Source organism: Oncorhynchus keta, chromosome 28 (genome assembly GCF_023373465.1).
Source record: "Oncorhynchus keta strain PuntledgeMale-10-30-2019 chromosome 28, Oket_V2, whole genome shotgun sequence".
Taxonomy (NCBI): domain Eukaryota; kingdom Metazoa; phylum Chordata; class Actinopteri; order Salmoniformes; family Salmonidae; genus Oncorhynchus; species Oncorhynchus keta.
Genome location: NC_068448.1, coordinates 10,445,530 through 10,461,292, shown reverse-complemented (window position 1 = coordinate 10,461,292; position 15,763 = coordinate 10,445,530). Strand labels below are relative to the sequence as shown.

The window sequence follows — 15,763 nt, the reverse complement described above, 5'->3', positions numbered from 1 at the left end:
AGTATAGTGTAGTTCAGTATAGTTCAGTATAGTGTAGTTCAGTACAGTCCAGTATAGTGTAGTTCAGTACAGTACAGTATAGTGTAGTTCAGTACAGTCCAGTATAGTGTAGTTCAGTATAGTACAGTTCAGTATAGTATAGTTCAGTACAGTCCAGTATAGTGTAGTTCAGTATAGTTCAGTATAGTGTAGTTCAGTACAGTCCAGTATAGTGTAGTTCAGTACAGTACAGTCCAGTATAGTGTAGTTCAGTACAGTACAGTTCAGTATAGTATAGTTCAGTACAGTCCAGTATAGTGTAGTTCAGTACAGTACAGTTCAGTATAGTATAGTTCAGTACAGTCCAGTATAGTGTAGTTCAGTACAGTACAGTTCAGTATAGTATAGTTCAGTACAGTCCAGTATAGTGTAGTTCAGTATAGTTCAGTATAGTGTAGTTCAGTACAGTCCAGTATAGTGTAGTTCAGTACAGTACAGTATAGTGTAGTTCAGTACAGTCCAGTATAGTGTAGTTCAGTACAGTACAGTTCAGTATAGTATAGTTCAGTACAGTCCAGTATAGTGTAGTTCAGTATAGTTCAGTATAGTGTAGTTCAGTACAGTCCAGTATAGTGTAGTTCAGTACAGTCCAGTATAGTGTAGTTCAGTATAGTTCAGTATAGTATTGTTCAGTATAGTTCAGTATAGTGTAGTTCAGTACAGTCCAGTATAGTGTAGTTCAGTATAGTTCAGTATAGTATTGTTCAGTACAGTCCAGTACAGTGTAGTTCAGTACAGTACAGTTCAGTATAGTATAGTTCAGTACAGTCCAGTATAGTGTAGTTCAGTATAGTTCAGTATAGTGTAGTTCAGTATAGTTCAGTATAGTGTAGTTCAGTACTGTCCAGTATAGTGTAGTTCAGTACAGTACAGTATAGTGTAGTTCAGTACAGTCCAGTATAGTGTAGTTCAGTATAGTTCAGTATAGTGTAGTTCAGTACAGTCCAGTATAGTGTAGTTCAGTACAGTACAGTATAGTGTAGTTCAGTACAGTCCAGTATAGTGTAGTTCAGTATAGTTCAGTATAGTATTGTTCAGTACAGTCCAGTATAGTGTAGTTCAGTACAGTCCAGTATAGTGTAGTTCAGTACAGTCCAGTATAGTGTAGTTCAGTACAGTCCAGTATAGTGTAGTTCAGTATAGTTCAGTATAGTATTGTTCAGTACAGTCCAGTACAGTGTAGTTCAGTACAGTACAGTTCAGTATAGTATAGTTCAGTACAGTCCAGTATAGTGTAGTTCAGTATAGTTCAGTATAGTATTGTTCAGTACAGTTCAGTATAGTATAGTTCAGTACAGTATAGTTCAGTATAGTATTGTTCAGTACAGTCCAGTATAGTGTAGTTCAGTACAGTACAGTCCAGTTTACTATAGTTCAGTATAGTTCAGGACAGTCCAGTATAGTTTAGTATAGTTCAGTACAGTATAGTTCAGTTCAGTATAGTTCAGGACAGTCCAGTATAGTATAGTATAGTATAGTATAGTATAGTATAGTATAGTATAGTATAATATAGTATAGTATAGTATAGTTCAGTACAGTATAGTTCAGTACAGTATAGTTCAGTACAGTATAGTTCTGGACAGTCCAGTATAGTATAGTATAGTTCAGTACAGTATAGTTCAGTTCAGTATAGTTCAGGACAGTCCAGTATAGTATAGTATAGTATAGTATAGTATAGTATAGTATAGTATAGTTCAGTACAGTATAGTTCAGTACAGTATAGTTCAGTACAGTATCGTATAGTTTAGTATAGTTCAGTACAGCAACGTTCAGTACAGTCCAGTGTAGTTCAGTATAGTCCAGTCCAGTACAGTCCAGTATAGTATAACTCAGCCCAGTACAGTCCAGTAGTGTATAGTCCAATACAGCATAGGCAAGTATATTCCAGTCCAGTATAGTATGGTCCAGTTTAGTATAGTGCAGTCCAGTATAGTTCAGTCCAGTATAGTCCAGTACAGTACAGTTTAGTCCAGTATAGTACAGTATAGTATAGTCCAGTCCAGTATAGTCAAGCATAGTATAGTCCAGTACAGTTTATTAACAGTACAGTATAGTCCAGTCCAGTATAATCCAGTACAGTAAATTACAGTATAGTCCAGTCCAGTATAGTCCAGTCCAGTATAGTATAGTCCAGTCCAGTATAGTCCAGTCCAGTATAGTCCAGTCCAGTATAGTCCAGTCCAGTATAGTATAGTCCAGTCCAGTATAGTATAGTCCAGTCCAGTATAGTCCAGTCCAGTATAGTCCATTCCAGTATAGTCCAGTACAGTATAGTATAGTCCAACACAGTAAATTACAGTACAGTATCGTTTAGTCCAGCACAGTATATCAACAGTACAGTATATTATAGTCCAGTACAGTATAATCCAGTACAGTAAATTACAGTATAGTCCAGCACAGTATATTAACAGTAAATTACAGTATAGACCAGTACAGTAAATTACAGTACAGTATAGTTCAGTACAGTATATTAACAGTACAGTATAGTCCAGTACAGTATATTAACAGTACAGTATAGTTCAGTACAGTATATTAACATTACAGTATAGTATAGTCCAGCACAGTATATTAACAGTATAGTATAGACCAGTACAGTAAATTACAGTATAGTATAGTTCAGTATAGTCCAGTACAGTATATTAACAGTATAGTATAGACCAGTACAGTAAATTACAGTATAGTCCAGTACAGTATATTAACAGTATAGTATAGTCCAGCACAGTATATTAACAGTATAGTATAGTCCAGTACAGTATATTAACAGTATAGTATAGACCAGTACAGTATATTAACAGTATAGTATAGTCCAGTACAGTATATTAACAGTATAGTATAGTCCATCACTGTATATTAACAGTATAGTATAGTCCATCACAGTATATTAACAGTATAGTATAGTCCATCACAGTATATTAACAGTATAGTATAGTCCAGTACAGTAAATTACAGTATAGTATAGTCCGGTACAGTATATTAACAGTATAGTATAGTCCAGTACAGTAAATTACAGTATAGTATAGTCCAGTACAGTATATTAACAGTATAGTATAGTATAGTATAGTATAGTATAGTATAGTCCAGCACAGTATATTAACAGTATAGTATAGTCCAGTACAGTATGTGAACAGTACAGTATAGTATATTAACAGTCCAGTATAGTATAGTCCAGTACAATATATTAACAGTACAGTATACTATAGTTCAGTACAGTATCGTTTAGTCCAGTACAGTATATTAACAGTACAGTATAGCCCAGTCCAGTATAGTATAGTCCAGTACAGTACAGTCCAGTATAGTATAGTCCAGTATAGTATATTAACAGTCCAGTATAGTCCAGTACAGTATAGTTAAGTAAATTACAGTATAGTCCAGTATAGTATAGTCCAGTCCAGTATAGTATATTAACAGTCCATTACAGTATAGTCCAGTATAGTATAGTCCAGTACAGTACAGTCCAATATAGTATAGTTCAGTATAGTATAGTTCAGTACAGTCCAGTACAGTCCAGTCCAGTATAGTATAGTTCAGTATAGTATAGTTCAGTATAGTCCAGTACAGTCCAGTCCAATATAGTATAGTCCAGTACAGTACAGTCCAGTATAGTATCGTTCAGTATAGTATAGTTCAGTATAGTCCAGTCCAGTCCAGTCCAGTCCAGTATAGTATAGTCCAGTACAGTACAGTCCAGTATAGTATAGTCCAGTCCAGTATAGTATAGTCCAGTATAGTATAGTATAGGATAGTATAGTCCAGTACAGTATAGTATGGTCCAGTACAGTATAGTATAGTCCAGTACAGTATAGTATAGTATAGTATAGTCCAGTACAGTATAGTATGGTCCAGTACAGTATAGTATAGTCCAGTCCAGTATAGTATAGTCCAATATAGTATAGTATAGGATAGTATAGTCCAGTAAAGTATAGTATGGTCCAGTACAGTATAGTATAGTTAAGTACAGTCCAGTACAGTCCAGTCCAGTATAGTATAGTTCAGTATAGTATAGTTCAATATAGTCCAGTCCAGTCCAGTCCAGTCCAGTATAGTATAGTCCAGTACAGTACAGTCCAGTATAGTATAGTCCAGTCCAGTATAGTATAGTCCAGTATAGTCCAGTACAGTATAGTATGGTCCAGTACAGTATAGTATAGTATAGTACAGTCCAGTATAGTATAGTCCAGTACAGTCCAGTATAGTATCGTTCAGTATAGTATAGTTCAGTATAGTCCAGTCCAGTCCAGTATAGTATAGTATAGTCCAGTCCAGTCCAGTCCAGTATAGTATAGTCCAGTACAGTCCAGTCCAGTATAGTATAGTCCAGTATAGTATGGTCCAGTACAGTATAGTATAGGATAGTACAGCCCAGTCCAGTATAGTCCAGTACAGTCCAGTATAGTCCAGTCCAGTATAGTATAGTATAGTCCAGTATAGTATAGTCCAGTGCAGTCCAGTATAGTATGGTCCAGTACATTATAGTATAGTCCAGTCCAGTCCAGTATAGTATAGTCCAGTACAGTCCAGTATAGTATAGTATAGTACAGCCCAGTCCAGTATAGTATAGTCCAGTACAGTCCAGTATAGTATAGTATAGTACAGCCCAGTCCAGTATAGTATTGTCCAGTACAGTCCAGTATAGTATGGTCCAGTACAGTATAGTATAGTATAGTACAGCCCAGTCCAGTATAGTCCAGTACAGTATAGTATAGTCCAGTATGGTAAATTGCAGTATAGTCCAGTATAGTATAGTTCAGTATAGTCCAGTACTGTACAGTCCAGTATAGTATAGTCCAGTATAGTATAGTCCAGTATAGTATATTAACAGTCCAGTATAGTCCAGTATAATATAGTCCAGTACAGTGTATTAACAGTCCAGTATAGGCCAGTATAGTATAGTCCAGTATAGTATAGTTCGTTATAGTAAATTACAGTATAGTCCAGTATAGTATAGTATAGTACAGTATAGTCCGGTATAGTATTGCCCAGTATAGTATAGTCCAGTACAGTATAGTATAGTCCAGTATAGTATGGTCCAGTACAGTATAGTATAGTATAGTATAGTATAGTATAGTATAGTATAGTCCAGTACAGTCCAGTATAGTATAGTACAGTCCAGTATAGTATAGTATAGTCCAGTCCAGTCCAGTATAGTATAGTCCAGTACAGTCCAGTATAGTATAGTACAGTCCAGTATAGTATAGTCCAGTCCAGTCCAGTATAGTATAGTCCAGTACAGTCCAGTATAGTATGGTCCAGTCCAGTATAGTATAGTCCAGTACAGTCCAGTATAGTATCGTTCAGTATAGTATAGTTCAGTATAGTCCAGTCCAGTCCAGTCCAGTATAGTGTAGTTCAGTACAGTACAGTCCAGTATAGTATAGTCCAGTCCAGTATAGTATAGTATAGTATAGTTCAGTACAGTCCAGTCCAGTATAGTATAGTCCAGTATAGTATGGTCCAGTACAGTATAGTATAGTATAGTATAGTATAGTATAGTATAGTCCAGTATAGTATAGTACAGTCCAGTATAGTATGGTATAGTCCAGTCCAGTCCAGTATAGTATAGTCCAGTACAGTCCAGTATAGTATAGTACAGTCCAGTATAGTATAGTCCAGTCCAGTATAGTATAGTCCAGTACAGTCCAGTATAGTATGGTCCAGTACAGTATAGTATAGTATAGTACAGCCCAGTCCAGTATAGTCCAGTACAGTATAGTATAGTCCAGTATGGTAAATTGCAGTATAGTCCAGTATAGTATAGTTCAGTATAGTCCAGTACTGTACAGTCCAGTATAGTATAGTCCATTATAGTATAGTCCAGTATAGTATATTAACAGTCCAGTATAGTCCAGTATAATATAGTCCAGTACAGTGTATTAACAGTCCAGTATAGGCCAGTATAGTATAGTCCAGTATAGTATAGTTCGTTATAGTAAATTACAGTATAGTCCAGTATAGGCCAGTATAGTATAGTATAGTACAGTATAGTCCGGTATAGTATTGTCCAGTATAGTATAGTCCAGTATAGTATAGTCCAGTACAGTATAGTCCAGTATAGTAAATTACAGTATAGTCCAGTATAGTAAATTACAGTACAGTACAGTCCAGTATAGTCCAGTACAGTATAGTATAGTCCAGTATGGTAAATTGCAGTATAGTCCAGTATAGTATAGTTCAGTATAGTCCAGTACTGTACAGTCCCGTATAGTATAGTCCAGTATAGTCCAGTATAGTATAGTCCAGTATAGTATATTAACAATCCAGTATAGTCCAGTATAATATAGTCCGGTACAGTGTATTAACAGTCCAGTATAGGCCAGTATAGTATAGTCCAGTATAGTATAGTTTGTTATAGTAAATTACAGTATAGTCCAGTATAGGCCAGTATAGTATAGTATAGTACAGTATAGTCCGGTATAGTATTGTCCAGTATAGTATAGTCCAGTATAGTATAGTCCAGTACAGTATAGTCCAGTATAGTAAATTACAGTATAGTCCAGTATAGTAAATTACAGTACAGTACAGTCCAGTACAGTATAGTTCAGTAGTGTCCAGTACAGTACAGTCCAGTACAGTGTAGTCCAGTTCAGTAAATAACAGTATAGTCCAGTATAGTATAGTCCAGTACCGTACAGTATATTATCAGTACAGTATAGTCCAGGATAGTAGCAGTACTCACCAGTGGGCTAACCTACTTGGGCAGAGGCAGGAAGAAGCTGCAACTCACTCTGAAGAGAATGTTGCCCTCTGCTGGCCACAAAGGTAAACTACATGTCCCACAATGCTCCCTTGATTATCAGAGAATCTTTTGCATTCCCTTGATTCCTCGTGCCCTCTCTCTGATCTTCTCATCCAATGGGTTTTGAGAAGGAGGCGAGGAGAGAGGACACAAGGAATCAAGGCAATGCATTTAAGATTCTCACATGGACTCTTTCTCAATTAATCTTTCCTCAAATCCTCTTTGCTTGTCTCCTTCTCAAAATTATTTTCTACCTTTTCCTTTCAATACGGTTGAGGCGAGAAGATAGGATGCAAGGAATCACGAAAATATTCATTGAGATGGAGCCATGGATTCTTGAGGAGAATCCTATTTGGTCCTCTGTAGCTCACTTGGTAAAGCATGGTCCTCTGTAGCTCAGTTGTTAGAGCTTGGCAGTTGCAACTCCAGAATAGTGGGTTTGATTCCCATAGACCACCCATAAGTAAAATGTATGCACTCATGACTATAAGTGTCTTTGGATAAAAGCATCTGCTATATATCATATTATACTGTATATTATTTAAATGGAGATGGCTATAGACTAAATATATGTTAGGTTTTTAATGCCCAGTCTTCACTGGGGAGAACTTTCCATCACAACTCAGGTAACAAGTTGTTTCTCTTTTCAGTAACTTTCCTACCACACAGTCGCAAAGTGGACAAAGTGGAAGAGGACTCGAAGGTGAGTTCATTTAGACACACAAAGTAAATAAGTCAGTCATGCATTCGTTTATGATAAGGATTGTTCTGGTATTCTAGAATGTAAAACATTCTATTCTGTTTCTAGAACACAGAATATCCCATACTACACTGAACAAAAATATAAACGCAACATGTAAAGTGTTGGTCCCAAGTTTCATAAGCTGAAATAGAAGATCCCAGAAATGTTCCATACGCACGAACATATTATTTCTCTCAACTTTGGGCACAAATGAGTTTACATCCCAGTTAATAAGCATTTCTCCTTTGCCAAGATATTCCATTCACCTGACTGGTGTGGCATATTAAGAAGCTGATGAATCAGCATGATCATTACACAGGTGCACCTTATGCTGGGGACAATGAAAGGCCACTCTAAATTGTGCACAGACGTCGCAAGTTTTTAGGGAGCGTGCCATTGGCATGCTGACTGCAGGAATGTCCACTAGAGTTGTTGCCAGAGAATTGAATGTTAATTTCTCTACCATAAGCCACCTCCAACGTCATTTTAGAGAATTTGGCATTACGTCAAACCGGCCTTACAACTGTAGACCACGTGTAACCACGCCAGCCCATGCCCTCCACATCCGGCTTCTTCACCTGCGGGATCGTCTGAGACCAGCCCCTGGACAGTTGATGAAACAGGAATATTTCTGTCTGTAATAAAGCCCTTTTGTGGAGAAAAACAAATTATGATTGGCTGGGCCTGGCTCCCCAGTGGATGGGCCTGGCTCCCCAGTTTGCTGGGCCTGGCTCCCCAGTGGGTGGGCCTGGCTCCCCAGTGAGTGGGCCTGGCTCCCCAGTGGCTCCCCAGTGGGTGGGCCTGGCTCCCCAGTGGGTGGGCCTGGCTCCCCAGTGGGTGGGCCTGGCTCCCCAGTGAGTGGGCCTGGCTCCCCAGTGGGTGGGCCTGGCTCCCCAGTGAGTGGGCCTGGCTCCCCAGTGGGTGGGCCTGGCTCCCCAGTGGGTGGGCCTGGCTCCCCAGTGGGTGGGTCTGGCTCCCCAGTGAGTGGGCCTGGCTCCCCAGTGGGTGGGCCTGGCTCCCCAGTGAGTGGGCCTGGCTCCCCAGTGGGTAGGCCTGGCTCCCCAGTGAGTGGGCCTGGCTCCCCAGTGGGTGGGCCTGGCTCCCAAGTGGGTGGGCCTATGCCCTCCCTGGCCCATCCATGGCCGCACCCCTGCCCAGTCTTGTGAAATCAATAGATGAGCGCCTAATGAATTTATATCAATCGACTGATTTCCTTACATGAACTGTAACGCAGTAAAATTGTTGAATTTGTTGCGTGTTCCGTTTATATTTTTGTTCAGTATATTTTATCACACAAAAAAGGTTCTTGTATGTTAGTATCATATATACTTGTCCATGATTCGAGCTCTGTCTATAACCATAAGGTTTTAATAAACAACAGGGACATTCAACAGTGTGCTGGTATCTGGGTCTTTTCTAACATGTATTTCCCATCCAAACCGCCCCTTCAGGACATCAAAGAGGTGGTGGGCAGGATCGGCGGTATCAAGATCTCCCAGGAGATGGCGCTGGGCCTGGGGGACTTTGACCTGATCCGGGTGATCGGCCGCGGCAGCTACGCCAAGGTGCTGCTGGTGCGACTCAAGAAGAATGAACAGATTTACGCCATGAAGGTGGTCAAGAAGGAACTGGTGCACGACGACGAGGTGAGAGGCAGGAGAGGGAGGGAGGGAGGGAGGGAGGGAGGGAGGGAGGGAGGGAGGGAGGGAGGGAGGGAGGGAGGGAGGGAGGGAGGGAGGGAGGGAGGGAGGGAGGACAGAGATGAAAAGAGGAGGAGTAGAGTAGAGTAGAGGGAGGGAGGGATTGAGGGAGGGAGGGAGGGAGGGAGGGAGGGAGGGAGGGAGGGAGGGAGGGAGGGAGGGAGGGAGGGAGGGAGGGAGGACAGAGATGAAAAGAGGAGGAGTAGAGTAGAGTAGAGTAGAGGGAGGGAGGGAGGGAGGGAGGGGAGGGAGGGAGGGAGGGAGGGAGGGAGGACAGAGATGAAAAGAGGAGGAGTAGAGTAGAGGGAGGGAGGGAGGGAGGGAGGGAGGGAGGGAGGGAGGGAGGGAGGGAGGGAGGGAGGGAGGGAGGGAGGGAGGGAGGGAGGGAGGGGAGCAGGAGGACAGAGATGAAAAGAGGAGGAGTAGAGTAGAGTAGAGTAGAGTAGAGGGAGGGAGGGAGGGAGGGGGAGGGAGGGAGGGAGGGAGGGAGGGAGGGAGGGAGGGAGGGAGGGAGGGAGGGAGCAGGAGGACAGAGATGAAAAGAGGAGGAGTAGAGTAGAGTAGAGTAGAGGGAGGGAGGGAGGGAGGGGAGGAGGGAGGGAGGGAGGGAGGGAGGGAGGGAGGGAGGGAGGGAGGGAGGGAGGGAGGGAGGGAGGGAGGGAGGGAGGGAGGACAGAGATGAAAAGAGGAGGAGTAGAGTAGAGGGAGGGAGGGAGGGAGGGAGGGAGGGAGGGAGGGAGGGAGGGAGGGAGGGAGGGAGGGAGGGAGCAGGAGGACAGAGATGAAAAGAGGAGGAGTAGAGTAGAGTAGAGTAGAGTAGAGGGAGGGAGGGAGGGAGGGAGGGAGGGAGGGAGGGAGGGAGGGAGGGAGGGAGGGAGGGAGCAGGAGGACAGAGATGAAAAGAGGAGGAGTAGAGTAGAGTAGAGTAGAGGGAGGGAGGGAGGGAGGGAGGGAGGGAGGGAGGGAGGGAGGGAGGGAGGACAGAGATGAAAAGAGGAGGAGTAGAGTAGAGTAGAGTAGAGGGAGGGAGGGAGGGAGGGAGGGAGGGAGGGAGGGAGGGAGGGAGGGAGGGAGGGAGGGGAGGACAGAGATGAAAAGAGGAGGAGTAGAGTAGAGGGAGGAAAAAGAGTGAATGAGTCCACAGAAGCCGTAACGTAAATTTGCCTTAATGAGGAAAAATATGAGTCAAATTGGTTTAAATAAGTACAGTCCAGAGAGAAGAACTGAGGCAGTAAAATAAGTAAGGAGAAGAGAGGGAAGATTTTAAAAAACTGAGGATGATGAGTTTGAAGAATTATTGAGAGATATTATAGTTTCCACCTCTAGGTGGCACTATGGTATTACTATTATACATACAGTTAAAGTCGGAAGTTTACATACACCTTAGCCAAATACATTTAAACTCAGTTTTTCACAATTCCTGATAACTAATCCTTGTAAAAATTCCCTGTTTTAGGTCACTTAAGATCACCACTTTATTTTAAGAATGTGAAATGTCAGAATAATGGAAGAGAGAAAGATTTATTTCAGCTTTTATTTATTTCATCACATTCCCAGTGGGTCAGAAGTTTACATGCACTCAATTAGTATTTGGTAGTATTGCCTTTAAATTGTTTAACTTGGGTCAAATGTTTCAGGTAGCCTTCCACAAGCTTCCCACAATAAGTTGGGTGAATTTTGGCCCATTCCTCCTGGCAGAGCTGGTGTAACTGAGTCAGGTTTATAGGCCTCCTTGCTCGCACACGCTTTTTCAGTTCTGTTCACACATTTTCTATAGGATGAGGTCAGGACTTTCAAATCAAATCAAAGTTTGTCACGTGCTCCGAATACAACAGATGTAGACCTTACAGTGAAATGCTTACTTAAAGGCTCTGTCCAATGGTGTGAAATAAAGGTATGTATGTGTGTATATGTGTGTGTGTGTGTGTAGGTAAGTAAAGAAATAAAACAACAGTAAAAAGACATTTAAAATAACAGTAGCAAGGCTATATGCAGACACCGGTTAGTCAGGCTTATTGAGGTAGTATGTACATGTAGATATGGTTAAAGTGACTATGCATATATGATGAACAGAGAGTAGCAGTAGCGTAAAAGAGGGTTTGGTGGGTGGTGGGTGGTGGGACACAATGCAGATAGCCCGGTTAGCCAATGTGCGGGAGCACTGGTTGGTCGGGGCCCAATTGAGGTAGTATGTACATGAATGTATATTTAAAGTGACTATTCATTTAAGATAAACAGAGAGTAGCAGCAGCGTAAAAGAGGGGTTGGGGGGGGGGGTGGGGGGGGTACACAATGTAAATAGTCCGGGCCTTCCTCTATAACACCGCCTGGTGTAGAGGTCCTGGATGGCAGGCAGCTTTGCCCCGGTGATGTACTGGGCCGTACGCACTACCCTCTGAAGTGCCTTGCGGTCGGAGGCCGAGCAATTGCCGTACCAGGCAGTGATGCAACTGGTCAGGATGCTTTCGATGTTGCAGCTGTAGAAACTTCTGAGGATCTCAGGACCCATGCCAAATCTTTTTAGTTTCCTGAGGGGTAATAGGCTTTGTTGTGCCCTCTTCACGACTGTCCTGGTGTGTTTGGACCAATCTAGTTTGTTATTGATGTGGACACCAAGGAACTTGAATCTCTCAACCTGCTCCACTACAGCCCCGTCGATGAGAATGGGGGCGTGCTTGGTGCTCCTTTTTCCTGTAGTCCACAATCATCTCCTTAGTCTTGGTTACGTTGAGGGACATGTTGTTATTCTGGCACCAACGCCAGGTTTCTGACCTCCTCCCTATAGGCTGTCTTGTCGGTGATCAGGCCTACCAATGTTGTGTCGTCTGCCAACTTAATGATGGTGTTGGATTCGTGCCTGGCCATGCAGTCATGGGTGAACAGGGAGTACAGGAGGGGACTGAGCACGTACCCCTGGGGAGCTCCAGTGTTGAGGATCAGCGTGGCAGATGTGTTGCTACCTACCCTCACCACCTGGGGGCGGCCCGTCAGGAAGTCCAGGATCCAGTTGCAGAGGGAGGTGTTTAGTCCCAGGTTCCTTAGATTAGTGATGATCCTTGAGGGTACTGTGGTGTTGAACGCTGAGCTGTAGTCAATGAATAGCATTCTCACATAGGTGTTCCTTTTGTCCGGGTGGGAAAGGGCCATGTGGATTGCAATAGAGATTGCATCATCTGTGGATCTGTTTGGGCAGTATGCAAATTGGAGTGGGTCTAGGGTTTCCGGGATAATGGTGTTGATGTGAGCCACTACCAGCCTTTCAAAGCACTTCATGGCTACGGACGTGAGTGCTACGGGTCTGTAGTCATTTAGGCAGGTTGCCTTTGTGTTCTTGGGCACAGGGACTATGGTGGTCTGCTTGATGCATGTTGGTATTACAGACTCAATCAGGGACATGTTTAAAATGTCAGTGAAGACACCTGCCAGTTGGTCAACACATGCCCGGAGCACACATCCTAGTAATCCGTCTGGCCCCGCAGCCTTGTGTATGTTGACCTGTTTAAAGGTCTTACTCACGTCGGCTACGGAGAGTGTGATCACACAGTTGTCCGGGACAGCTGATGCTCTCATATGCATGCCTCAACGTTGCTTGCCTCAAAGCGAGCATAGAAGTGATTTAGCTCGCTTTGTGATGGCCACTCCAATACCTTGACTTTGTTGTCCTTAGGCCATTTTGCCACAAATTTGGAAGTATGCTTGGGGTCATTGTCCATTTGGACCCATTTGCGACCAAGCTTTAACTTCCTGACTGATGTCTTGAGATGTTGCTTCAATATATCCACATAACTGTCTTTCCTCATGATGCCATCTATTTTGTGAAGTGCACCAGTCCCTCCTGCAGCAAAGCACCCTCACAACATGATGCTGCCACCCCCGTGCTTCACGTTGGGATGGTGTTCTTCGGCTTGCAAGCCTCCCCTTTTTCCTCCAAACATAACGATAGTCGTTATAGCCAAACAGTTCTATTTTTGTTTCATCAGACCAGAGGACATTTCTCAAAAAAGTACGATCTTTGTCCACATGTGCAGTTGCAGCCAGCCGTAGTCTGGCTTTTTTATAGCGGTTTTGGAGCAGTGGCTTCTTCCTTGCTGAGGTGCCTTTCAGGTTATGTCGATATAGGACTAATTTTACTGTGGATATAGATACTTTTGTACCTATTTCCTCCAGCATCTTCACAAGGTCCATTGCTGTTGTTCTGGGAATGATTTGCACTTTTCGCACTAAACTACATTCATCTCTAGGAGACAGAACGCGTCTCCTTCCTGAGCTGTATGATGGCTGTGTGGTCCCATGGTGTTTATACTTGCGTACTATTGTTTGTACAGATGAACGTGGTACCTTCAGGCGTTTGGAAATTGCTCCCAAGGATGAAACAGACTTGTGGAGGTCTACAATTTGTTTTCTGAGGTATTGCCTGATTTCTTTTGATTTTCCCGTGATGTCAAGCAGAGGCACTGAGTTTGAAGGTAGGCCTTGAAATACATCCACAGATACACCTCCAATTGACTCAAATGATGTCAATTAGCATATCAGAAGTTTCTAAAGACATGGCATAATTTTCTAGAATTTTCCCATCTGTTTAAAGTTCAGTCAACTTAGTGTATGTAAACTTCTGACCCACTGAAATGGTGATAGAGTGAATTGTAAGTGAAATAATCTGTCTGTAAACAATTGTTGGAAAAATTACTTGTGTCATGTACAAAGAGTAGATGCCCTAACCGACTTGCCAAAACTATAGTTTGTTAACAAGAAATTTGTGGAGTGGTTGAAAAATGAGTTTTAATAACTCCAGTGTATCTAAACTACTGACTTCGACTGTAGCGCATATCAAATGACTGACAGAATTACAGTGAGAGGTTGGTGTTTCTGATAATAGAGAGAGAGAAGCTTCTCTTGGCTTGTAATTATTTGAGTTCTTCAAGTTTAAATGTATAACTCGGAGACAGACAACACGACAACCAATTATTCTTGTGGAGAAGACCGTTCCTTCTAAAGCGTTTTACATGTTAGATGTTTATGCAAACACTCTTATCCAGAGCAACCTACAGTAGTGTTGGTTTACCAACTGAGCCACACAGGACCAGTCAACACTCAACATACTGTTAAAAGGGCAGTGCAGGATTGATACATACATTTTTCCTGTCCTGTCCCTTAACAATTTAAAAAAAGAAGTGGCGGGGTGTTTTTTAAATCCCGGATTGCACTTTTAATGGAATTATGTCTGTGCTGTCAAATCAAATGTATTTATATAGCACTTCTTACATCAGCTGATATCTCAAAGTGCTGTACAGAAACCCAGACTAAAATCCCAAACAGCAAGCAATGCAGGTGTAGAAGCACGGTGGCTAGGAAAAACTCCCTAGAAAGGCCAAAACCTAGGAAGAAACCTTGAGAGGAACCAGGCTATGAGGGGGATCAGTCCTCTCCTATTTCAAGGAGATTATAACAGAACATGGCCAAGATGTTCAAACGTTCATAGATGACCAGCAGGGTCAAATAATAATAATCACAGTGGATGTCGAGGGTGCAACAGGTTAACACCTCAGGAGTAAATGTCAGTTGGCTTTTCATAGCCGATCATTAAGAGTATCTCTACCGCTCCTGCTGTCTCTAAGAGTTGAAAACAGCAGGCCTGGGACAGGTAGCACGTCCGGTGAACAGATCAGGATTCCATAGCCGCAGGCAGAACAGTTGAAACTGGAGCAGCAGCACGGCCAGGTGGACTGGGGACAGCAAGGAGTCATCATGCCAGGTAGTCCTGAGGCATGATCCTAGGGCTCAGGTCCTCTGAGAGAGAGAGAAAGAAAGAGAATGAAAGAGAGAATTAAATTAATACAGGACACCGGATAAGACAGGAGAAATACTCCAGATATAACAGACAGACCCTAGCCCCCCGACACATAAACTACTGCAGCAGAAATACTGGAGGCTGACACAGGAGGGGTCAGGAGACACTGTGGCCCCATCCGATGATACCCCCGGACAGGGCCAAACAGGCAGGATATAACCCCACCCACTTTGCCAAAGCACAGCCCCCACACCACTAGAGGGATATCTTCACCCACCAACTTACCATCCTGAGACCGAGTTCAGCCCACAAAGAGTATAGCCCACAAAGATCTCCGCCACAGCAACTCAACCACCTCAAGTGACGCACCCCTCCTATGGACGGCATGGAAGAGCACCAGTAAGCCAGTGACTCAGCCCCTGTAATAGGGTTAGAGGCAGAGAATCCCAGTGGAAAGAGGGGAACTGGCCAGGCAGAGACAGCAAGGGTGGTTTGTTGCTCGAGTGCCTTTCTGTTCACCTTCACACTCCTGGGCCAGACTACACTAAATCATAGGACCTACTGAAGAGATGAGTCTTCAATAAAGACTTAAAGGTGGAGACCGAGTCTGCGTCTCTCACATGTGTAGGCAGACCATTTCATAAAAATGGAGCTCTATAGGAGAAAGCCCTGCTGTTTGCTTAGAAATTCTAGGGACAGTAAGGAGGCCTGCGTCTTGTGACCGTAGCGTACGTCTAGGTATGTACGGCAGGACCAAATCA

General features: G+C 42.9%; 1 protein-coding gene across 3 annotated transcripts in view; it reads left to right on the top strand.

Annotated features, from left to right (window-relative positions):
* LOC127913179 (protein kinase C zeta type-like) overlaps positions 1–15,763 on the top strand; it is a 183,332-nt gene that overhangs the window by 93,511 nt on the left and 74,058 nt on the right. For all 3 annotated transcript variants that reach the window (XM_052484759.1, XM_052484758.1, XM_052484757.1), the window contains exons 5-6: positions 7,423–7,475; positions 8,966–9,160. In XM_052484759.1, the coding sequence (XP_052340719.1) occupies positions 7,423–7,475; positions 8,966–9,160 (248 nt within the window). The remainder of the gene's footprint in view (positions 1–7,422; positions 7,476–8,965; positions 9,161–15,763) is intronic.